Source organism: Erithacus rubecula, assembly GCF_903797595.1.
Source record: "Erithacus rubecula genome assembly, chromosome: 2".
Lineage (NCBI taxonomy): Eukaryota > Metazoa > Chordata > Aves > Passeriformes > Muscicapidae > Erithacus > Erithacus rubecula.
Window position 1 is genome coordinate 38,996,444 of NC_136685.1, and position 26,083 is coordinate 39,022,526.

A 26,083-nucleotide genomic window follows, 5' to 3' on the forward strand; every position below is an offset into this window, starting at 1 on the left:
AAAAACATTTGGAACCAATGTAGTTTTCTAGTTCAGAAAAGCATCATAAATGTATTATCTTGAGAGCAGCTACAAAGGCAAATATGAGTCATACTCTGTTACGAAGACTCAAAAATTTAAATGACAACACATTGAAAGAATTAATCCACAAAGCTTTCTATATACTTACTTGGATCTTGCTGGTGCTGAAATGACTGCATCCACTGCTGTTGGTTCAAAGGCCATTGCTGCCAAGGTTGTCCACCTTGATCCCACATCTTTTAAGTCTTTATATAGTCTATATTTCAACTAAAAATAATAGTTGTATGTTTAAATAGATGCCCATGAAATATCACATAACTGAAACTTACATAACTGCAGATATAGGTAAGCCTTGCAAAGCAAGCGGAAGCAATGCTGGCTTAATATTTTAAGCTGGAGGAAATGGTTCATCCTTTAGAGTAATATCTGAAATACTACTGTGAGATTTCAGGAGTCTAATATGCTTTCTCTGTATTTTCACAAAGAAATTAGCTACCAAGTTATGTTCAAGGAGAGATATGACAAGTTTGCACAAAAAGATCTCCTCTGGCAATAAATGCAATTTAAAGCAAGTCAAAATATAAAAGGCATGATTGGTATCTTTGCCTGCTTCTTAAGGAAAAGATGTGTATTTCTCCAAACAAGTGTCATGCAAGGCTGTTAAGCAAGACAAAAATCACCAAATAGTAAAACACATTGTTAATGACTGCACAGGAGAACGGCACGGGTACAAGACAGTGCCCACATGCATGTTATGCATTGTACAGACACATTTTAATTCCTAAATAATATATACCTTCAAATCTGACAAAGAAAAATAAATATGACCGCCCAATTACCACACTGTCCCTTGAAATCACGATAAATAAATTTTGCCATGCTGTATATATCCTCCCTGAGCAGGCAGCAGCAGCCCCAGGTCCAGATGGCAGGCAGCAGAGCTCCACAGGCTGCTTAGAGTGAAGCTCCAGGGCCAGCTCTGTGTGACTTTGACGAGGCACAGAAGTCCAGGCAGGTGTGCCCACAATGGCACACCAGCTTCTTCCAGTCATTTGTACCTCTGGCATACCTAACCTGCCACACATGGAAGACCTGAGAGCAGCCACCGGCATTGCTCCAAACAGTTTCTACAAGACAAAGACTAGGCACAGTTCTAGGAACACTTCAATCCAGAAGCTGTTCCCAAAAACCAATATGGGTAGGAATGCACTGAGTGTGAACCCAGTCAGTTAAGAACTTCTCAACAGGCCTTCCACTCAATGAACATATCCTCATGGAATTTAACATACAATCCCTGAGCTCACCCTATTAAAACATCAAGCATGAAGGTAGTATCAAACACTCCCAACTTAGAAGAAAGAGAAAAATTCATTCCCTGAGGTCACAGGAGCAGCATACAGGACCCAGTAGTGGCTCACAGCCAAGCGCAATACAGAATAGATGAATAGAGCCTCTCTGCTTCAGAGCAACCCAGTTCAAAGCAGCCAGTGCCACTTGGGTGGCCAGCCAGGAGCAGCCCTAGTGGCTCTGAGGGAGCAGGACACCCCACACACCCCACAGACAGAGCCCACTCTCAGCACACAGGCAAAGCAATTGCAGAGGAACCTGCTCGCAAAGGCATCTTGTGCTCAGTGCTCACACGAGGAACTGCATGACTGCGTAGGAAGAGAGCATCACTACAAAAGAGCACCACACAAAGAGCCCCAACGGGGGCACTGGGCCATGCAAAGATGAATGCAAGCCTGTATTTTGCAGACTTCTGGCAAATTAAATCTTTTATCTGAAAAACTGTACATCGCCCTTGTTTTGAGACCACTTACTGTCAACACTCTAAAAAAATTACACGTGTGGCTCTGAAACATTCAGTCCCAAATGCTTTTTGTGGCAGCTTTAAACAAGACCAGATCAACTTTGGCAACAGGGGGAGTACTGGGCAAAACATACCTAATGCTTCATTATTTTCACTATCTTTCCTTGCCAAACTAATTATGGAGGCCTTTTCCCATTTCATGAATATTTTTATTCTATTTAAACCTTTAATAAGTGAAGACACTGCCTTTTCTTTTGTCTCTTTTCACATTTTTATCTGTACTTACTAAACTAACTTTTTTTACACCAGTTGAGTGTACAGGTGGCTACTAATGCAACATTTTAGCTGACTTCTTAAACTAACTCTCCAGATATTCATACACACATATTTTATACACTAAGTATCAGAAAGTAACTGCAAATACTATTTTCATCCTAAAGTAAGAAAAAGCCAAGTAAAGGTTTCTTCCTTCCCTCAGTTCATCTTTCCATCCAGAATAAAAATTCTTTCAGATGTCAAAACAAACTTATTTACATCTTAGAAGTTATAAGAATTGGGATTCAAGACTACCACTGCACTGCACAGCTTCATGGTGCTGCTCCTTTTGTTCCTAGCTGTTAAATCCCACTATCAATAATAAACATGGATTTCACTAATTCTGGCAGCATTTTTTAACCTCAATATATAGTATGTTGCAACAAGTTTGTAGAATTACACTAAAATAAACTTAGCAAAAGGTTTCAATTTTTTCACTAATAATTTATAAGACAGCTTTGCATATAACTGAATACCAAAACAACTTTTTACACTTTAAATACCAATTTCTCTTATTAACGTGTAACAATATTAAGACCACTTCTACAAATGCAACTAAATTGGAACCTCCTACACACAGCTTTTACATGTAGGATTAGATGAGATTTATTTTTATTGGACTGGCTCTATCTCTGTCCTAAAATCTTCAATATTTTTTTAACATGTTAACACAATTAAAAGTTAACACAATTATATATCCATTTCTCAACTGAAATGAACACTTAGTATTCTGGCTTTTTTTTTTTTCTTTACTCTCAGGCTTGATCCTCACTATGGACAAACTGAAGCACTTGTTTAGATCATTAACAAGGTCCAAGGCAACAAATGCCTCTACATCTGAGTAAAACCTGCCCTCAAGACAATAACTGCCTTATTATTTTACAAGGTATTCAAATAAATCTTGTGGCAAAGATATATTACCTTGCAGCCTGTACCAACTGGCCTGTGAAATAGTGACCAAGGGATAAAGCAGACAGGCAGTGACCTCAGACAGCAGCAGCATTCATTCACCTGCTGGCTGCCCTGTCAGCAAGTTATTACACCCTAGGGCACGGAGGCCAAGTCCACACTCCCAGAGGAAGTGGTGCTGAAGGAGCCCAGCATCTCCCCATTAGAGAACAGCACTGACCCAGCCACCTCTCACTCTCTGGCTGCTCCCAAGCACGGCTCAGGTGTCAGCATGGACCTGGGACCCACAGGCAGCTGGGACATGCCCAGTCTAGTTTGGAAGGTCGGAGCTTTCACTCGGTGCCAGCTGGCTGCAGGGCCAGAATCAAAAGCACAGTTGGGTTTTAGCTGTTAGCATACATAGCTGCTTATCCACTGCTCTGCAACATAATATGGCCCAGTCTTCAACTTGCCCTAGAGAGATTATTTCACCTTACTACTGCTATTCTAGGGAGAGAAGTGGCCAAGTGCAAAGCAATAGGTCAAGGCATGGAGCTGGTTTCTATTTTGATGCACAACATTATGACAAGACAGAAACAACAGCATAAAACCCTGAAGAACTTCAATGTTTGATTAATTCAATTTATGCCACTCAGAGAAAACTATTTTAAAATCACTGCTATTTGAAACAGCTGTTTTTAGTTTGTGAACTGTATCTGAAAGCTTTTAATTCTGTATTGCATTTGTACTACAGTTTTCCTGAAGAAATGCTGAATTTCAAAGGTTGGCAACTATAAAATATGCTGGCTTTCAAGTACACAGATTTATTACCAAATTCAGTGTAAAAACATTCTTTATTAATCAGAAATATGTACTACAAAAACACTTAAGCAATGACATCACTTTTTATACACAACTGTACATGCAGAAGCTCTTTTTCAAATGTGAGGTGAAAACTGTCCAAAACTACTTTTTTTTTTCAACTCATCCTTCCTTATGTTTGTTTTACAGAAACAGAAATTAGATATAGAAGGAATAAAATTTACTTCTATAAACTTTTTAAGGTGCAATCTTAACATATACAGGCTAAAAGAGAAGGTCACATGTGTTCAAAATTTTCAGTATTGAAGACTAGAAGTGTGGCTCAGAGCCATTGAACAGAAGAGGTTAGTTCTAGGGCCTCTCTATACATGGTCATCTGGAACAGCAGGACAGTCATTTGCTGGGAAACAGACTCCCCTGCTTTTTAGTTTTCCACTTATTTTCCTGCATTTTCTTCAAGTTTTCACCAACTGGTGAACATGAAAACATGAAAAAGGTATTTAATAATTTTTGTTTTAATCTACTACAGGAAGGCTATAGGTATTTAAAGATGATTCCTTGCCTTAAAAACTGTTTTGCTAAGCACTGCACTGTCTAATGGTTTCATCTGCTTTTAAGTTTCAGAGGCAAAGCTCCCCCTGGTTTTAGTTCTTCATTTGCAGTTGTCATGTTCTAAAAGGTAACTAAAACTAGCACAAATGCAATTTAATGTTACTCTTTTTTACATAAAGGCAATGTAACTTTGTATTCTGATTGTGAAATTTTACTGCAGGGATTTTCAACAGGATCACACGTTTGTCCTGTCAGACATCACTTATCATCCTTCAAATATTATCCTTCCTAGTGATGATATTTTAAAGGTGTCAAAAAAAAAAAAAATAAAACCAGATCAACTCAATTCAGACAGTAATGAACAAATCAGATGCAAGAGTTATCAAAACAATACTTTTGAACCTGAGTCCATAAACAGAAAAGGGCACAAACTACTTCACAAAGCACTCACAAAACACAGTGGAGAAACTGTAGGCTGTTCACAGTAATTTTAAAATTACTGCAAGGGATTCACCTCCAATACCAAGGCGGGGGAGGAGGAAACAAACTCAGAATCAACAAATAATGCCTCTCACCCTCCAAAGCAGTAACTTAAAGGCTTGAAACAACTGGAACCTTTTCCACTAATGGATGTGACAAGACACAACCTGAGACACAAGTAGTAATTAATAATGGAGAAAAGAGACCCAAAGTCCTCTCCCACTAACTAAAATCTGCACTGACAAAACTAACTTGGATGGTGCCTCACAAACAAAAACTAGTTTTTATTTCTTACAAGTTCCCAAATCAGCATCACTTGAAAGAAAGAGGTTTCACCTAATACAATGGACAGCTCTATTTCCCACCCCCACCAGTGATCCAAGGCTAAATACCCAGCAGAGCATCCAAACCACAGCGAAACAAGCTTTCCTTTCTACTGAAGTTGGAGGAGAGGGAGATGAATACTGGCTAAAAATTCATTCAGTTCAAACGTTAGCAAGACACTTCATAACAGAAGGGTACCTCAACTGAGCAGTCATGGAGCCATACTGGTTCTGACAACACTAGTGCATACAACAGGCTTGAAAAGCAACAGGTTCAAAGAATGCATCCATTCTGTAGGCACCTACTTACAAGGGAAAATGCAGATACTACTACTCCTTTGTAAGGATGGGTTAAGGTTCTTTTACTAAGCTGTTCTATCCTCCAATTCAATTGGACATAGCCTTTTCTTCTTTCCTTCTCTCTGTCTCTAGCACACACACAAATAAACAAAAGAACATTTCATTTGGTGCTTCAAAAGCTGTTCCCTGATGCCAGATCACAGAACAGGAACGTGAATCTATTAAAAATCTGTTTACCAATGAAGAAACAGAAGCCAATTCAGGATTCTTTTTGTTTTATACAGAAGCACAATCACATGGGAAAAACAACCCATCAACTCACATTTATTTGCAGTTACATGTACTTAACAGATTATGGAAAGTTCACATAAAATCTCAAAATACTGCTGCAGTGCTTAAGAGCAAACATGTTCTAAAGTATGTTCTTTCACATGTTGGGTTTTTACCTTTTTAAATTAAATTTCTATTCAAAGGCTGGACCAGAATCTGCTGAAGTGTTATTAAAGCAAATTACTGTATGAGAATATGCCACCTTTGATAGGACTGTTGGTGAGGGCTTCCCTGCTGATGATAAAAGTAACATAGATAGGACTTACCTCAATCACCATTAACCTCTGAGAGCCAACAGCACTCAGAAACATTTAAATGTGGTGTCAAACTCTCTACCACTGTATATAAACTAACTTGTTTGGGTAAAGACAAAGAACATATTTTTAAAGGCACCTTTCCACTCTCCTCCTTGATTGAAACATGCATCTCAACTACAAATTTCACCTCAATGTTAATCTGCTCTTTTAGGAAAAAAGTAATCTCCTTCAACCTATTTGTTAGCATAACAAGGTATTTTCCAACATAGTTGTATGATGTGTCCAGACACACCACACACTGAAAGGCACACATTGAGAAGGTACTTACCAGTAAACAGTCTTGAGTGACAATTCACAAGCTCACCTTTAACTCTGGGACACTCCCCCACCACTTCCCACAAAACACAGCTATCTTGAAGCAAATTATGCATTTCCACACCAACAAGAATATACCCTGTCAAGGGGAGCATAGTTTCCTGAGAATTTGCCAATGGCAGTGCTTAGTGATGGCCCTTGATGTCAAAGATGGGGCCATCTTTTAGACAAGGCCACCAGTAGAACTTGAGCACTAACAGGCTCACTCAAGCTCCTTGGACAACCCTACCTCAGCAGTTTCATAGTGTAAACTCATAAAATCTGTTATCAGCTCAACACCACTTATGCAGAACTAACTGTGCTCTGACCTCTCAGAAGTGGAGAAGTGCAGAGCAAGGCTCAGCCCAGGAAATGTCAAAAGACAAAAGCCTGCTTGTCATCCTGGAGATACTATCTTCCTTAAATGCCTTATGACATTGGCTACAGCAGAACTGAAAAATATCAAGAAACTTCCCCTGGAAAGACAAGAAAGGTCTGCCCTTAAACAAGATTTAATACAGGTAATGGATAAACTGAATTGCTCCAATTCATGCAACTAGTCCAGGACAAGAAGCATGGAGACCTAGGAAGTTAGCTCAGCTCCAGTCCTGATGAGGGCACTTTGCACACACTTTCTTGCTCCTTTTAAGTAACTCCCATCACTCTAACAATCTGCTTCTTCCCAATATGAATGTTACACACCATCCTAACCATGCAGACCACCTTACAGCTCAACAGCTTCTGCAACAGATACAGAGATTCTGAATGGCTTGCCAGGAAATTAATGAAAGTGAAATATCTTAGAAATGAGAAAAAAAAAATCCTTGGAATATGAAATCAAGTATTAGTTAGAAGCTAGACTATCTAAACTCCAAGAAATCAGGAGACAGATTAGGAGTGAAGCTGTCACTAGAAGGAGTATGGCACACACCTTGTGCTATGTCATGAACTGAAGAGATCAAGGTTAAGAACTCCTACAACAGACATAAGTATCATTGGACCTGATCTTCAGGGCACAATCTGGTGGTGTGGTTTATTTAACCCTCTAGACAGGCAGACCAGATTCTGAAAGTTCCAGACTGTAGATTCTGGAACCTACAAAGCCCACAGCCAAAAATCAAGAGCTTTCTGATACTGAGGAGAGGTTGTTGCATCACCTTTCTGATGATGCTACTCATCATTCCTGAAGAGCAGGTCAATGTATGACACAAGATAGCCTGACAAGTTTTACTTGCAAACTGAACTCTTAACATTGCTGCAGGAGGTTTTCTGGTGACTAAAGATCTTGTCTTGCAGGCGCTCCAAACAGGCATTGCATCTAGCAAAGAAATATCCATCATCTAAATAAACAAGGAAGCTGAAAGACCAGGTCATCATGCATACATGGAGAACCCCTACACAGCTAGTAGGTCTTTGTAAACCCCAGGGTTTCAAGACAAAACACTCTTTTGCACTCCATTCACAGGTCAGGTATTTTGGCAAAAAACAAAATGCAACAACCAAAAAAAGCAAGAAAAATGTTCCACATCCTCTAAGATAATTTGACAGTGCAGCCATGATTCTGACTGTATTTAGGTCTACATAGTTGAAGGGAAAGATCCCAAGAGGTAGGAATTCTGGTTTGTAACAAACTGCAATTACTGGTTTTGAAACAAGTAATTATTAAACAGTCAGTGTCATTAGCTAGGTAATCTTTTGGTGTGAGTTTAAGACAATACAAGCAGCAAAGGCACTTTAGTCTTTGATGCTCTTTGTAGAACCTGGGCTACAGAAGTTATCCATGTCACATCTTGAGAAGGATCCCAAAAGCATCATATACCTTTTGGGCAGAGTTTCTTTATCTAATACAGATTTAGGCTCTGAAGATGAATCTAAAGGAAAATGGAGATGTTTCAGAAGCAGAGCTCCTTGAAATCAATAGCCTGATTTCTTGATCTTTCATGTGGGTGCCTTACTCTAATGCAAGGCTTTTGCCTTTCATTCAAGGTAGCTGTATTGGCCTGTGAAGCTTTAGCATAGTGACTGAAAGCTCATTATGGAGTTTCCATGATGAATTTTGTGGAACTGCAGTTGCAAGCAGGATACATCCAATCCTACATTCACCACAACAGGACCAAAGCAGTTAGTAGAAAGACAAAAATAGGGCAAATACCTCCAAGAGTTCAAGCCAAACAAGTGTTGCTGGAGAGCAGTTTTCCCCCTCCCTTTCCTCCCACTATGCTATTGCTTCAACAGGGCCATGGTAGAAAAGACATCACTGATGAGTTTGGAAGGACTAGTGGATAAATACTCTGGAGATACAACATCAACAGTCCACATAGCACTCTCAAGGAATTAGAAAGAGCAGCTCATCCATGGTATTATCAATATTCAACCAAGCTGGAATCCAAAGTCAACACACACTGTACAAACTCCAAAGATGTCTATTTCACAGTGCTCCAAAGTAGAAGGAAATGTAAACTTCCATGACTGCGTCACTGGAACAAAAGATACTTCTCCATAATAATTTGTACATAAGAGGTGCAACTGAAGAGAACTGCAAATAAAAAATAGTTTTGCATACCCAAAGGAGCCCCCCTAACAAGAAGAAAAATTTAATGGAGAAAGAGTGTCACAAGAATTATCATCAACTGGTGGTCTTAGCATAGGAGACCCAGGTAATTCAGAACAATTCTGCAGTTAAAAAGATGTGGGAGTTTGGAAAAGTGCTGTATCCTATGCACACACATAGGAATGAACCCTGCAAGTTACTCCAGAGTGGCTGCAGACACATTCAGAGTCAGAACAAATGCATACCATCACTCAGACAAAAACATACCAGCTTAGATTTTACTTGGGAAAATTAATATTTACCACTATATTATAATCAGCCGTTGATCAGAGAATCAAATATTTATGATGTGATTTAAGTCCGCAATATATCAGAAAAAGTTAAAGTAACTGTCCTGCCTGCTGCTCTTTTTCACTCATAACACTTTCACTTGCCTGAAGACTTCTATACATCACGTAGGGCACCATCCTAAGTTCCTGGTATTAATGCCCAGATACTATGCATCTTTTCTCCTCTTGAGAACAAGAAGCTATACTTATGTACTTGCTGGAATCTGTTAGCATGATATCAAGTCAAAAAACACATAAAATCTTCCAGCTCTCTTATAGTTGTGTATCACTAAAAGTTTTTACCATCAGAACTGTTCTTTCTCATACTGAAGAACAGAGGCTTTTCAAATGCGTAACCAAGATCCAAAATACAAACTAGAAAAATAACTGATGAAAACAGCTTGCTCAGTATCCATGAAGTTTTCCAGAACCTGGTTCACACATCAGTGCATCTGACTAATATTTACAATGCTAACAAGATGAAGCAGCATGAACAAAGGTCAAATTTAAAAAAAAAAAAAACTAAAAGAAAAAAAATAAAGTACTGTGACATCTTCAGGGAGTCACTCCAGCAGTACAGCTTCCAAGCTCTGTCACTTCAAACTTAAATCCACATATTCACTGAGCTGAACACAATTCTTTTTAAAAGAGCAAAAGTACCAGATAATGGCATGCAGGTACCATTTACTTATTTTTTTGTATTTCTAAGACATAAGACAAACATATGATTTGATTACCATGAGGTACCAAAATCACTGCTAGAACATTTACTACCACAGAAACACTGTCATAACTTAGGTAGTTTAAGTCAAAACTCTACTGAGTTTGGGGGTGGGGAAAAAAAAATTCCAATCTGATTATTTTTTCATGTATCATTCCACTGAAAGCCCTGAGGCAGGATTTTCAATTAGCCCTGTAACACAGCTTTTTTTTTTTTTAATGAAGTGAATGGCCTATCTGCAACTTCCTCTGCAATGAACCAATGAACATGCTCTGCACAAAAATTAATAGTATCAATAACTAAATAAACAACTATTCCTCATGCTAGTCATGAGCAGTTATTACCCTCAATGATAAATACAGTTATCACTTAATAAGGGATCGGCTAGTGATGAAAGTAGGGACACTTTAATAACACCTCCCAAAATATTATTTGTCACCAAAAGCAGACTTAGAATCATCACATATCTCAGTCATGAAAACAGCGAGGCTGGACACTCCTGCTCCCATTTTATCTTTGTATAATCCTGCACCTGACCAAAAATTAAACATAGTTATGACTCCATTGTATTACTACAGCTTAGAAGGATAGTTAACCACTAAAAAATTGTAGAACTAAATTTGTGGACTCTTAAGCCCTGCTACACCTCTGAGCCCCAAAGTATTGAAAGCATTCTTATCAGAGCAGGAGTTTGTATGTCATATGGGACAAAAACAGTACAAGAAGTCTTGTAATGGCATAACAGTGCAGATGACACAAGGTTTGCTGCTGCACCAAACAAATTAAAAACCAGGAGCTTGTCTGTCAGCAGTCCTAGCAACTTGTCCCCAGACAAAGCCAAGACTTTCAGTTCCCCTCTGTTCTGATGCCATGGGAGCTACAGCATCAGTCACCCCCACAAGAGCCATCTTTAGTGCAGCTGGACTCCACAGAGAGGCTCCTCACTCCCAACAGCACAGGTGTTTGGCTGGGCTGCACTGGTATTTGTAACCCTGTCTTTGGAAAATGATGTTAGAATACTGTCTGCTAGTAGACATGCTTTATGCTTTGGAGACCACCATTCCCCCTCTTTGAAAAGTGGCTGACTCTGCTTTAAAACAAAGCCTTTAGGGCAACCCTTGTTTCCTGTATCCCACACCTTCCAACAGATTGTTTGCCAGAAAACATTAACAGGTGGAAGTACAAGAGAAGAAATTAACAACAACCAAGGCGACTGAACGCTCTGCATAATCACTTGTTAAAGAAACTTAGCAAATATCAGTTGGGGTAGCACATCACAGAATTATCCAATGGTTTGGGTTGGAAGGGACCTTTGAAGACCATCTAGTCCAACATCTTGCATGAAATGATGCTGCTGAAAGTTCTGTCCAACCTGATCTTGGACATTTCCAACTGTGCACCTTCTCTGGGAAACCTGTTTCCCACCCTTACCATAAAAAAAAACTTCTTCCTTATGCTCAGTCTAAATCTGTATTTCAGTTTAAAACTGTTGTCCCTCATCCAGAGCCCTGGTAACAAGTCTTTTACCCTCTTTTTCATCCAAGAAAGTACCTTTCATACCCTTCAGGTACTGAAAGGCTGCAATAAGGTCTCCCTGGAGCCTTCTCTTTCCCAGACTGAACAATCCCAGCTCTCTTTGCCTGACTTCACAGAAGAAGAGCTGCAGCCCTCGGACCATTTTTGTGTCTCCATCCTTAACTGTAAAGCCTAGCACATTCCATTAAAATTCACTTCGACAACTTTGTGGGATTATCTAATGAAGTACGGAGAACCTGCAGGGACGGGTAAATGCTGAAAGCACTTCAAACCCATCATCTGTTTGAGGAACCATTTAAAAATACCCTGCCTCTGCCAAGCTTCTAGTCCAGGTACCTTACAAATGCTGCCGTGTGAATTCCAGTTCTCTGGAGCCCTCCAGTGGAACGAACTCATAGGAGCGGCCACGAAACGCATGAAACAGCACGAATATCCCACAAATACATTTCACCCGCAGGAGCCAGGCTGCTGACACAGCCAACTACCAAACCCCGGTGCACATGTTGCTTCCCTGGCTAGGTTACCGGCTGGGCCAAGCGGACACTCTGCGCCGCGGAACGGCGGGCGCTGCTCCCCGCAGCCGGCGGCTCCGGCATCCCGGGAGCGCCGGCCCCTCCCGGCCCCGCCGGGGCAGCGGCAGCGGCGCGTGCGGCCCCGGGACATGCGCAGTGCCGGCCGCGGGCCCGGCCCCACCGGGACCCCGCCGGGGGGGCGGCGCAGCCCGGGGGGTCCCGGGGGTCCCCGCCAGCCCCCCCGCGCCCCCGCCGCGCATGCGCGGGAGCCACCCTCCCCCCCGGACGGGCGGCGGGGGAGGGCGAGCGGCTCTCTGCTCGTCCCTTCTCGTTCTGGCCGCCGGTTTCCGCTGGCGGCGCCGCCGGTTCCTCACGCCCGGCGAGCAGCTGCCGCCGCCACCGCGGCGCGCGGCGCCCTCCCGGTTCGGCTGGGAGCGAAGGGGAAGACCGGGTCAGCGACACCCGCCGGCCCCCCGGGAGCGCCGGCGAGCGCAGCCCGCCCCGCTACTTACGCGCTCCCCCGCCTCCCGCCGCCGGTGCCGCCGCTCCGCGGCCGCGCTGCCCCCGCTATCACTCCTCGTCTTCACGGACAAGACAATATGGCGCCCGCTGCCGCTCACCCGGAAGTGAAAGGCGTCACGGTGCTGACCCTCGCCTGGCATACACGGGCTCCTGCCGCCGCCATCTTTGCTGAGGGCGGCCGAGAGGCGCTTCCCGTTTCCTCGGCCCGGCCGGGAGCCGCCGCCATCTTTACTACGGGCAGCGCGGCCGGTGCTGCCGCGGCGGGAGAGGGAGGCGGGGCCTCGCTCCGCCCGGGAGCGGTGGGAATCCGGCAGGATTCGCCTTCCCGCCTGCGCTAGTGCCAGGTGCCCCATGGGAGGCTCGTCAGCTCTGTGGCTCACAGGTGACTTACGGTCAGAGCGTGATCCGTGTTTCCAGTACGGGGTCGACATGAAGTAAAAAAAAGCTGCATGAAGAAGTTTATAAAGCTGGTAGCTACGCGTGTAAGTACGTAAGTGGCCAGGCTCTGGGCAATGGCCCTACACTGAAATACTGTGTTGCACAGCTATAGGGTGTGAGCATTCCAAGTCAGCCCAGTGTATGGCTATGAGGAGTGTTCGTGAAACGGGAATATTATCCAAGTGGTTTATTCTGGATATCCAAATTAAGTCCAGTGAGTTCTACCTTGAATTTTTCTTTTTTTTTTTTTTTTTTTTTTAAGGTATGGAAAAAGAAAAAAAAACCAAAAAAACCACCTGCAGTAAACAGCTCTTCTTGTATCGATACGGGATGATTCTGTAGGCAAGGAGCGAGTAATTCCATTCCTTTGCATGGAGCAGAGGTTTCCATTAGCTGGCACATTACGTACCGCTGGGATCACTGCCTTCCCTTCCTTCAGCATCATGGATGTAAATGCCTAAAACATCCAGAGCCTCGCCGATCATTGCATAAAGTGACATTAATACCCACACGGAGTAACAAAGTTAACCCTTATAAATCTATAGCACACTGAAGGTTTCAAGAAATTTTTTTTTAATGATTTCAGTATAAGATTTGTCAGTGCCACTTAGGCTACATATTAGTGTTGGCTGAAGCACTCTAGATTTCCCCCTTTTTGTGTCACATGAAATGGAAGGATTTCCATGAGAATGCTTTCCGTGGACAGAAGTGTTGGAGAAGTTTTAAGTCTGTCCAGTGTTGACTCGCAGCTGGAACTCTGGAGTGATGCTTATGGAAGGAGAAACTTCCAGCTGCTACTGAAACAGGCATGGGAGGGGAGTCCCACTCTTGGTTCTGGTCTTATCACAGAACTACAGAACTCAGTTCTTACAAAGAGACCAATCTTTATTTATGCCCTTTGCCACAGAGGGTGAGGCAGGGGAAGCAAGCGGTGCACCTTAAATCTCCAAGGATATGGATTCATCTCTGGGAGCTTTTCCACCGGCAGTGATGATGTGAGGCAAGACAAAAGCAAAAATACATGAACTCGTGTACAACATACAGCTTATATTTGAATAACATAGTTTTCCAAATGGCTGGATGTTTTATTTATACATTTTTCTAACAATACATAACAGATAAAAAGACAAAATGAATAGATGACAAATGCAGCCATTCTCTCAGAAACTTGTTAAAGCACCTTGGGTAGACTGGAAAACTGATCAGATTTGTGTTTGTTTTCTAAATACAGTCTGTATGTAGGACCCTGTTAACTTAGTAATATTTGGAATTAGAAATCAACAGATGAAATGTACCATGTATCAGCACTGTAGTCAAATTCTCAAAATACTATTTGTTATTTAAATACCTGCAAAGAGTCAGACTATTGGTTCAAATAGATGAAAAAAGGAAATGAATGAAAACTAAATGAAATTTTAACATGATTTATTGCTCACAAGTATTTTGAACTTAGCAACAAGATTTTTGATTACTTGGATTGTCTGTTGTGTAAATGCAAGCACACATGAACATATCAGGGATTATCTCCATGTATAAATGGAGAAGTAGAATCAGAACTCAATTTGGTGAAATGGCTAAATAGGGAATGGTGGCCATTGACATGGTGGTTTCATTACAGAATACACTAAAATTATTTCCAGGTTACACAGCACAAAAGCAAAAAAACCCTAAAATAGCAAAGCAATGAGGTGATTGCTAGGAAGTCATAAACCCACTCAAAATAAAAGCTCTTGTTTTCTTTTAAAAGCACATTTACATTTTGTACTAGAAAAATACTGAAAGCTGCTATAGATATAAGAAACATTCTTGACACTTAAAATTTTTTTCTACTGCTATCAACAAAGATGGAAGTATTTGTAACTTCATATTAGTGGAATGTACACCAGGTAGTTTTGAAGTGATTGCAATGCATTGCAGCTGTTTTATTATTACATATAAATTCACTTAGACTAATGTTGTGCAAAGAAAGTGTTTTGACTTGCACAGACATCCGTCTGAAAATATATTTTATAATCTCATATACAAAAAATAGATTATTAATAATTTTGAATAATTGCTTTTCCACCATTTCTGCAATTTGTTTATACACCAACAGCTAGAACAGCTGGCAAACATGGTAAATAGACACAGAAGCAGCAATAACCTAAAATAATCAGACAGAAATTTTTCTACAAAAGAATAGTGGCATTTCTTTCACATAGATATATAAATCTTTGTACAAAAGCATAAATGTGTACAGGGTACAGCATAAGAGAGTCCAGATATGGAAAAATAAGGAATATCAAATCTTTGTTTTATCAGGGCTCCTGTAAAGCTGCTTTCTGAAGTGTGCTACCACTTTTTAATGAAAATTGAACTTGTTACTTTTTGTTGAGTTGTATTTAAATGCTTTCTTTGTTCCCATCTAATTTGTTTCCATTTTAATACCTCTTAGAGTTTCTACTAAAGAAATTACTCATTTGTTCGTTTGCTACCAACATGTTCAAATAAGATTTTTATAATGGGTTGAGAACATAGATGCATTAATTTCATGTCCCTTTATGATTCAGTTTGTGTTAGTATAAAAAAGAAGCGTACAGAGAAGCAAATGGTGAAGTTAAGACATTTCAGTCTTTTAATGAATTTATAAACCACTCTCACCTGCTACCACTTGAAATCCACAGGCAAGAGCACTTCATTGATACACACAGAGGGTGCAGATGGGAAAGGGGAGGAAGGTTTGGCAGACTGCGTGGATTTAATTTTCTAAACAAAGGCAGTTACAGTGTGTACATTTTGGGTGGCCAAGTTCAGGGTTTGTTTTTCCTTCACCTCTACTTGTAGCTATCTCTTAGGAGAGCAGACTAATGCAAACATCTTGTCAGTACACATACTGTAGACAGGTTAGTATAATAAATCTCCCCATCACTTTTTGCCACTTTTGGTGTAAATGATATATAAATCCAAGGATAACAAAGCTCTTTATTATCATCTGTACTAACTCCTTAGCTGATGCAGAATTCTTTGTTGATGTCTCTGTTCTGGGGAAACACATAGGGGGCTCCAGTTGTCTCATATATGTAAATCAGGTATTTCCCATAGGTGAGGTTTACTTACTGAAGAGCGAGGAACTATTGAAACTGAATCTTTTGTAATTGTTTTACAGGCACTGTCTTGTGACTGTCCAGCAGAGAGCTGCTCAGGAGCCACAGCTTTTCTCAGGGGTCAGTATTGCAGCCTGTAGGCAGAACCAGTGTGGTGCTGGGGACTGACCAGACTGCAGCTGCAGTAGCTCTTCCTGCAAGAGCTTTGCAGGTTCACAGAATAAGTGATGAGATTGGGAACTACTACATTATGCTTAAGGATCAGTGAAAGCACAGACATTGACACAGAGGCTTATGGAGACCCCAAAAACATAAAGAACAAATGGGGCTGATGAAGAAAGCAGTGGTGTCCCTGTGAGAAGGGTGGGATGAAGAGAAAGCCATTTGGAAGCTATGCCAAATGAAGACCCAGGCTACTGCACTTTCTCAGGGTGGGAGACCACAAAAGTATGGTGAGGCTCTGTAAAGAATACATGCTGTAGGCCTGAAGAGATTATTGTTTGGTAACATAAGCCCTTCACTTAAACTTGTATGTTTGAAAACATATAGCTTTCCAATAACGTGTACACATCTGGCAGTTGCAGGAAAGTGCCAGTTCCTCGACTCTAGAATCATATTTAACATTCTAGCACCTGTAAGATCTATACTTGTTCTCCCAGAATGCTCTGAGCTTCTTTTCCAATTCCTGATAAAGAATTTTAAGAAGTCCTCAGTATATGCATTTATGTAGTTTCTTTATAGCCAACCTTTACACAAAAAAACTTAGGTCTGTATAAAGGACACTGTGACTTGCATCTAAAATTGTGTGGGTCATCTTGCATTGGTCATCAGTTTTCTCATTCTGAAGGCATGACTTCACCTATTGCCTTCATTTTTAGGGAAGGTTCCTTCTCTCATACTTTCATACCTGTTGCTGACTCAAGGCTTACAGAGTTCCTGTCAATACAGTTTTGTATTTCAATTCAGAACATCTCATCCAAGAGCAACAGTGATGACCATCTTGAATAAAGGCATTTGCACTTTTTCATGGCACTTTCTCTCCATATTCTATAAAATACCTGTAAATACAAGTAAATGTTCCCTGTCTGTTAATGAGAAAATAATCCTGCCAGCATCTCTTATGGCATTCTAGGCAGTTATGTCCACTTGGGAAAATTTCAGCAGTTTGCAAACTACAGTTAAAAAGAAGCAAAGACCACCTCATTCCTGAAAATAGCATTAGAAGTAAGAAGTAACAGGTTAAGAGCCTCATTCTTTCTCTCCTAGTTGCCCAGCCTAGGGAAGTCCTTCTAGGCTAAAAAGGTAGATTAATACAGGTACTTAAATTCTGTGGTTTTATGGAAGTCAGCAAAAGGAGTCAGGTGTCAGCTAATTTGCTTGAGGATGGAGGATTTACTCCACCCCTTCCTCTTAGCAAGATTGTGTCACAAAAGTGACACTTGGTTGCCATTTGCTACAACTTTTGCTTGCAGCTTATTCTGAGTTTTGATCAGCTATATAGAGAGGAGAAAGGTGTGTAGGTGAATGAAGGATATGGGAAGATACAGAGCTAAAAGACAATTAAGGTATTTTAACCAAATCTTGTCTAAGTATTATCTTTCTTCCTTAGTGTAGATTTAAGATGTTCTTAGCTGGAATACAGATGGCTAAAACTGGTTGCTTGGTTTATTTCAGTTTTACTACTTTTGGGTAGACTGAGACACTGTTAATTTTAATTTGTAGAAAGTAAATACCATGGTTTTGGCCAAAACACATAGCATAGTTTTGATCTAAACAGAGGAGTTTTCCTTTTGAAAATAAAATCCTACACAACCAGAGCCTCATTCCATTATGACTATCGGCTGTATGGCCTAACAATCCTTAGTGCCTGCACAAGAACATGCAAGTCAAGAGACACCTCAGCAGTTTGAGCAAATGCAACTCTAGCATGTTGTACCATTTTCTTATGCAAAAGAGGGAATGCAAGTGGGAGTAATCTCTGAAACAGAAGTAGAGAATAGGAGAGACAGGCAGGTAGGTAGGTATGACACCATGTGGTACAGACAGTAATAGGGACAGCATGTTTTTTCATTAAAAAACATTGCCATAAATGGAAACAGTAAGCATATATTAACATTTTTTCCTCTACCAAAGAGCAAGTCATACAGGATGGAACTGTTACATAAGTAATTAGTATTTTAAGTAACTGCTTATTATATAAATTAATTACCACGTAACTTCAAGTAGTCATCAGGTCTTGACCTTAGAATGTATCTGTTACTCTCTGGGATGGAAATGAGAAATTACCAAAGGAAGTGACACCTCAAAACAGGACACTCAAACAGTCTACAGAAACCAGTTCTGCCACTAGGACACCTGCTGTGCCCCACTGCTGACAAAAGGAAGTCCAGACATATATCAGAGGACAAAAGTCATCATTTACTGTCCAACTCACACACACAGTGCGAAAATAATTTCTAGTTTATTACTCCTGTGAGAAAAGTATTCAGGAACAGATAAACACGTTCATGTTTGGAACCAAAACTAACAGACTTTACTGAATTATGCCTAAACTCTGTACATACACAAGCTTATATGCTGTACATTGTCATAATTGTGAAGCTGAAAAATTACTAAATATAGAAATTATTTGCAATTCTTTTTCCTAGAAGGTAAAATGACAATATCTATTGACAGACTGATGGTGTGTCTGTGTGTGTATATATATCTCGGAGGATATACTTATGCACACCAAGTACATATTTGTATTGAAACAGGAGTACAGTGCCAGTTGGAGACAACTAAAAAGGTACTGGGTATCTGAGGATTCACTGTCACTATTTAGAAGCCATGTTTTCCCAATCTATTCCCAGCTCTTATCAGGAAAATGCACTGTAGCATTATGCAGAGACAGCAGCTGTTACTCCCTTCTAGAAGGACTCTGCTTTCCAATTACTGAACATGGAAGCTACACTATTTGACAGGCTCTTGTTTGCAGAAATCTTAACAGCTGGCATCCAACCCAGTGGTGGGAAGGGTCTGGACTAGATCCAAAGCAGCTGAACACTTTGTATTGTTACTGTACACCAGCAAATCCAGCCACTTAGCGCTATCAGTATTTCTATTCTCTGTTCTAGAACTATGGGCAAAAGCTTATCTTTATTATAATCAAAAACAAACTCTCCCTAGACCTCCGTAGGATAGGACATCATCTTACATTCTAACAGTACTGCATTTTAACGAACCCAGGAATTCTACATGTTTGGCAAAGTGCATACTTTGAGAGAATCATTCAGATATTTATAATAGCTTAACTGAACTTCAAAGTCAAAATATGATAAATTCTCTACAAGATAAAGGCACAATATTTACAGGTACTCTTACCACTGCAGTTTTAAATAATATAAACTAAATAACACTACCATCTTTGAAATTAAACTTTTAAGAATTATAATAATAATCTTTCATAAAAAAGTAGATATGCTTGTGCATTTAGTACTCTTGATTCTGGAACCATCTGAACATGGGCATCACTAACGTACACCCACTGTCCTCCTGATGCTCCCATGGCTTCTTTTAAACCTGAAATGCAAAAGCAAAAGAAATTTTTTTCTTCTCTTTCAGGACATCATCAAGCAAATAAAGTGTCTATTTTAAAGAGCAAGAAAAGCTTCTAACCTACAGGAGTCATTCATTATTTAGATACAGTCTGCCATTCAGTTGAAACTTACATGTCAAAGAGCACTATAAGAGAAATAAGTGCTGCCATAGCTTTTTTCATATTTTTTTTAGAAAGCTAAAGACATTTCCAGTACAGCTGGCTGAGTTCCAACAGTAAGTTATTCTAGAACATAACCAGCTCTGACATAAAAAAAAATTCTTATTTTAAAAGATGGCCACTGTGAAATTAAGAACACGAAAAGATCTATTCTGTTCTAATAATCACTGCAAGACAAGGATAAGATGGAAGGAAACTTTGATTTCATGAATAATATAAGATTGTCTTTCTGGAAAATAAGCTTCAAATGCAAAGTGATACTACACAGGAAGAAAGGATAATGCTTGATTCTCACTTCCCCCCAAGAAGGGAAACAGTAAATATATTTACCTAACTTTAGGACAGCTTAATGTATTATTGCTGCTGCAAATTTTTCACTAACAGATTCTGTCCTAGAAATGTATTTCATTCTTGTCCTAGGGTGACTTCATGATGCTTGTAATCCCAGTCATCTGTTCTGCACATCCATCAAGTATTAATAAGAAAGAACTAGTGTGCTGTTCTCAAAATGCTAACAGAAACCCTACACCAAACCTTGTATCTTCCATGAAAAAGATTCTTGCTGTTCACATTAAACCAGAATATTCCAGATTTTTAAGTATTAAAAAAATCCCCAATCCTAAAATATGTAAGATACGTAAAATCCTCAAATATTCAGAAAATGTAATTTAATTTAATGTCATGGATTTGACTGGTGTATTAAACCATTTTCAGATACCAAATATGCCAAATATTAAAATTTTATCAGGTGCAACTATTCATCTGGACATATTATTTTGAGCAGGAAAGAGGAAAGTTTTCCCTCAATTATCTCTTTAATAGCTGAATCAAAATTCCATTATTCACTCAGGTCTACATGGGATTAATAGCAGAAGTAGGATATGCATTGTGTGCAACAACAACAAAAAAGAATAATTAATAGAATCATACATTGGGTCAGGTTGGCAGGAACTTCAAAGATCATCTGGTTCTATCAGCTCTGTCATGGGCAGGGACACCTTCCACTAGCCCAGGTTGCTCAGACTTCTGTCCAGCCTGGTCTGGAGCACATCATGGGATGGGGTTTCTACAACTTGTCTAAAAATCACAGATTATTCTCAGGTAAAAAAAATATTTGCTATAAATCCCTGTAGACAACTACTTTTGGTTTACTGTAGAAGGAAAGGAAGCTCTGTTTGTACATACCCAGAACAGTTTTGGTGGTAGAAATATGCTCCAGCAATTTCTTGGAGGATGTCCTGACTTTCACATACGCCGCATAATGACCTCCTCTCATTGAGCCACTGTGCTCCACTATTCCATAAAGACTATACAGCACTCTTGCACCATCCATAACATTCTGCATTCCCAGAAACACAGAAAACAAAGGTGAATTATTTCACAATGAATTTTACAGGCATCTTAAGTAGCTGTCAGTAGTATAATTCCAAAAGAGGCAGACATCCACAGCATTTCCAACAGCAAAATACTTCTGTTACAAGTACTCAGTAGTCTTACTAATTTAGTTACCATAGAGGCAGTAATACTTGTCCTTAATACTTTATATACACCAACATCACAGGGCATCACAGCTTAATTAATACTAGCTAACATCTGTGATATTCTTGATATGAATGGGATTGCACACAGTTACAGTTCTGATCTCAGGACATGATTTGAAAAATTCATTTTACAATTTAATTTAAAAAGGAGGAAATAATCATTGTTATCATCACCATCAATCCAATTTATCTTGTGGTCAGGACACCAACTGCTAAAGCACAATAAAAATAAATATTTGAAATGGTACCTTGCAAGATGCTGCACAAAATGGTGCTAAGTCTAAAATCAGTGGGAAATCCACGTGCCTGTTCACTTTCCGTAGACTCAAACCAGCCTTCAAAAAAAAAAAAAAAAAGAAAAAAAGAAAAAAGATTGTAAAATAAATATTTTACTAGGAAGCCTTTTAAACCTAAGGTGTATCACTATACTATTACAATTACCAAATCCAAAAGTAAGATTTTAACTGATTTAAACCTTCGTTCTGTTTTCAATATATAAATGCTACACTGAAGCATGACAGACACATAAGGGTTTTCCCTGGATACAACAGGATGGCAAAATGCACTCTGAAGGTGTTGGATAATCACAACAAACATTAGCATGTTTCAAACAGTGCTTCTGCCAGGTCTCCATCTAAAAAGACAGTATTGGGATCCACAATGACACTTGAAGAGTTGCTTGTCCACCAGTGGGGCAGAGGAATATACAAGGGCCTCTTACCTGATGGAATCTTTTCAGGTGGAGAATAAGAATAGCAGGAACTGAAGAAATCAGCAGCTGTTTCCGAGCATTTGTGTAGACACCTTCCATTTTCTTTTCTGTATTTGTGAATATCAAAATAATTTGTATAGTGAAGACAGTCATATGGAATTTTTAAACTACTTTCTAAACATCTGACAGAATAGATCTATGCTGTGATATTTTTGTACTTGTTGTAGAAAACACATGGGAAATTTTGTAGAGTAACAAAAATATTTTCTCATTTCTCTCGTTATTAATAAACATAATATATGAAATCTGAGTATTATTTTAGCCAGTCTTGTGAAAATCAGATCAGAAGCTGGAAGCCTGTCCACTATCTAGGTCAGCTTGCACACTGAGATACCTATATTGTTGGTTACTATAGCACCCAACTTTCCTGTTAAAACCTAAAATAAATGGATGATCCCTGGACAAAAACTGAAAGGCACAAGTTTCTTTATCTGTGCTAATGTCCTAATCACTAAGAGTTCAGTTTTCCATTCTTCAGTTCTTTCTGAATGACTACATACTTTGTAATTAAGAGGCAAGTCTGAAGAGGGTTGTCTACTTCAGGAAGCTTCCTAACCTGCTGGCTTCAGCATACAGGATTGGGATATGTGGCCTCCAAACCCTTTATGGTGCAGAAGGCACAGAACACACAGTGCTTACCAAAAGTAGCACAGTGAAAGCTCCACAGAAAACCTCCACAGTAAAAGAAAACATGCCATTAGCATTTGTTTTTGCTGAAAAAATAATTTACTGGTTTTACATATGTTCAAAAGAAAATAGTTCAGTTGAGGTATAATGAAGCATTTGATGTTTAATTGGGTGACCTCTTATATCTTTTGTTTTAGAAAGAAAAAACAAATAATGATTAGTTGTGAATTGATTTTCCTTTTCCATGGTGCCCATGGAACTCATGTGTTATTTATATAGCACCAAAAGTCCAATGATGATTAAAGGAATGATTATAAAATATAAATCATTCTTCTAAATTTACTCATACTTAACTTGTATCTCTCCAGATATCTATAAATACACAGCAAACAGGCAATTCTTTGTTATTACATGAACTCCCATTATTGTATTTATAAATTATCAGAAGAGCTTAACTTTTTTATTCTTCTGAATTTCTATACATAAAAAACCCCAATCCTCCAGTCCTTCTAAAACGTTCATTTCCACTAAATTTGTTTTTCTTATTCAGTGAACTCTAATGTCTGCCTGGGCTATACATTGTCACAAGAAGGTTTCTCTCTCATCTCCATTCTTACAAATTTTTGGAGGTTTTTTCTCTCTTCATTACAACTCTTTTTTTTGCCTCTTTTCCATACATAATTACAGTACTTCCCTGAGTATGTAAGCTACTGGGGCTGAATATTACAGCATTTATTTCAAAGCTTTGAGGATTGTAAGGAACAGAAACGGCAGCAAAGATCAGTATCGAGCAATGCACATACTTGGTTTACGGGCATCTTTAAATTCTTTATCTTGGATAGAATAAAGATGAAAAATGAATTCTATGTTACATTTATGATTATGTTCTAATATCAAAATTAGTCTTGTTGCCATCGCCTGATGAAGTTTTAAGTTGTTACAAGCAAGTTCTGCTTGGAGAGACACTTTCTATGTAACCACAGGAGCCCCATGCTGGAGCAATGGAAGAGCAGCCAGCACACAGCAGGCTTTGGGAGGCAATGCTGGAAATTGCCCAGAGGTACAAGCGCTTTACCTGTGGAGTTGGTTTTCTTCTGATACTTCTGTTTCCTTTCTGTGCAGCTCTCACATAAAAGCTTGTTGTTCCCCATTAAGAGCTCTACAGAAGTGAACTGGTAAAGGCAGGACTGAACAGAACACTCCTTTGAGCTAGTTATGTAGCTTTGGGAAAGTGTCTGGAAAGCATTTTGAGGGTTTTGGGATACTGAGGATTTGCCTACTGAGAACATGGAATTATTTGATAAACCTAAGGCTGGATCTCCACAGCTTGACTTTTTATCTTCTTTTACAGGATCACAGAAGCTAAGCTTGGATATGGCACTGGAAATCATCTCTTCGTTGCTGTCGCTTGGCTTGTGCGGCGTTTTAGGGTTTAAGTGGTTGACATGCACACCAGACACGCTGCTGGGTGGGCTCAAAGTTGTTTGCTTAGAAGCACTTTCGCTTTCTGAGGCTTCACTGTCTGCATCAAAGCTGCTTTCGGAGCGGCTGGCTTCCTTCTCACTGCCCTCTGTCTGGCTTCCATTGACAGCCGCCTCCGCAGAGGGGTCTTTGGAGTACAGGACGCCAGAGCCACCTTCCAGCTCAAGCTTTTTGGCTTTTTCCTGCATGATAACAGGATTTCTTTCTTCTTCCTTTGAGGAAGCTTTTCTGGCAAGCCGTCTCTCATGGTTCAATTGATTCTGTAAATTATGGCATTATTAATTCAGTAATAGAGGGGAGAAACAGGAAGCAGATTTGTAAGTGAACAAATCTTTTGACACATGACAAATGTAAAGCAAATTATTGGAGGGTTATATTGTTTTATATTATCCATCTCTCATAGACAGCTGACTTAAGATAGCTGATTTCCTTAAGATGTTTTTAAACTAACTTAGGATTAGAAACCTACATCCCAGTCAGCTAAGAGCATTATACTTACTGTAAGATCAATACTTCCACAACTAATTACTTTCACTTTGTGACAGCTATAGATGGCACATTTGAAGTGGTATTCACTTAATCTAATTTAAGCTTCTAAAAGGTCCTCAAGTTTAAGCTACTCCCCTGGCTGCCTCCCATGAGAGGCCTTAGTTGATGAACAGCTCCAGAAAAAGTTCAACTCACCATGCAGGCATTTGTCATAGAATTAACTAAGCACCCCTAGGAGGATGTTTGCTGATTTGAGTATTACCTGAAGTTGACTTTTTTTAAAATCAGGATTGCAGGAAGAAAAAAAAAGATTGCTTCCACAGAAAACTACTCCCTATAGATTTAAAAAACCAAACCCATAAAGCTGCCATAATTTTAGGTGGTTTGCCAATGTTCAGGACTCTTTTCTTGCCTTCTTTTGTTTGGCTACTTTCCAAAATAAATGAGCAAGTTTCCTTACCCTTTTCCTTTATTTGAATTGGATCAAAATTCCTGTGGTACCAATGGTAATCCTTCAATGCATCTCAGTAGTTTGAGTTTTAGGCTTTTTCTTCTATAACAATCAGTTTCTGCACTACTTCTTTCCATCCTTTCCTACTTTTTTCTATTTCACATGTGTTTAATGTGTTAGTAGCTGATTCAGGAGAGTTTTATGGTACTCAACAGAGCACAGACCTTTGCAATAATTCTAAAAGCAACAAGAATTGAAACTAGCCTGCAGATTTTTTTTCCTTATAAATGAAACTCTGTAACTGAAAGCTAAATGGTTATCAACCACAGTAATTTCTCATGCTTCTAATGATGACCTAAGTATTTTTAAACAAATCTAAGTCAGCTATATGTATACTAAAAAACCCCATTTATATGTGTCAAAATTCCTAGAAGTTCTCAGTCACCTCAGAAATGAGTTAACTCAGGATGACTGATTATTGTGACTAATTAAATTCTTACCTTATCTTTTGTTAATGTGTGTTTCTTGACAATTTTGGGTTGATTATTCAGCGTACCGATAGAAGAACAATTATACTGACCAAGATCTGCCTCCTGTACACTTTTACTTTTACCTGTTCTTCCCAAGGGCACAGGTTTTGCAACCTAAGAAATTAGACAGGAAATTAGGAAAGGCAGTATGTCAATTTTGTATTCCTTTGCAACCTACAGAAAAGATGACTGTAGGTGAATTTTTTCCTTTATTTTAGAAAACCTACATAAGACCTACATAAAACCAATTAAATGGCCCCCTGGATTGTGATATAAGGCTACTTTCTAAT

The 26,083-nt window shown here is 39.5% G+C and overlaps 2 protein-coding genes and 1 long non-coding RNA gene across 13 annotated transcripts in view; 1 reads left to right on the forward strand and 2 right to left on the reverse strand.

Moving 5' to 3' along the window:
- Nucleotides 1-12,750, reverse strand: part of PNISR (PNN interacting serine and arginine rich protein) — a 25,524-nt gene extending 12,774 nt beyond the window's left edge. The window contains exons 1-2 of the mRNA XM_079327814.1: nt 12,614-12,750; nt 170-288 (exon numbers count right to left, since the gene is read on the reverse strand). Coding sequence (XP_079183940.1) covers nt 170-257 — 88 coding nt within the window. The 5' untranslated portion in view covers nt 258-288; nt 12,614-12,750. The remainder of the gene's footprint in view (nt 1-169; nt 289-12,613) is intronic.
- LOC306812986 lies at nt 12,701-15,433 on the forward strand. Its single transcript, XR_013776926.1, has 2 exons — nt 12,701-13,117; nt 13,324-15,433. It is a non-coding gene; the product is annotated as an uncharacterized lncRNA (long non-coding RNA).
- A 1,764-nt stretch (nt 15,434-17,197) lies between these two features.
- Nucleotides 17,198-26,083, reverse strand: part of USP45 (ubiquitin specific peptidase 45) — a 495,013-nt gene continuing 486,127 nt past the window's right edge. For 7 of the 11 annotated variants that reach the window (XM_079327728.1, XM_079327727.1, XM_079327725.1 and 4 more), the window contains exons 13-18: nt 25,764-25,907; nt 23,917-24,583; nt 22,164-22,261; nt 21,691-21,777; nt 21,087-21,240; nt 17,198-19,705 (exon numbers count right to left, since the gene is read on the reverse strand). In XM_079327728.1, the coding sequence (XP_079183854.1) occupies nt 19,572-19,705; nt 21,087-21,240; nt 21,691-21,777; nt 22,164-22,261; nt 23,917-24,583; nt 25,764-25,907 (1,284 nt within the window). In that variant the 3' untranslated portion in view covers nt 17,198-19,571. Of the gene's footprint in view, nt 19,706-21,086; nt 21,241-21,690; nt 21,778-22,163; nt 22,262-23,916; nt 24,584-25,763; nt 25,908-26,083 lie in introns of those variants that run through there. The other 4 variants (XM_079327730.1, XM_079327731.1, XR_013776915.1 and 1 more) reach the window with 3 other exon arrangements.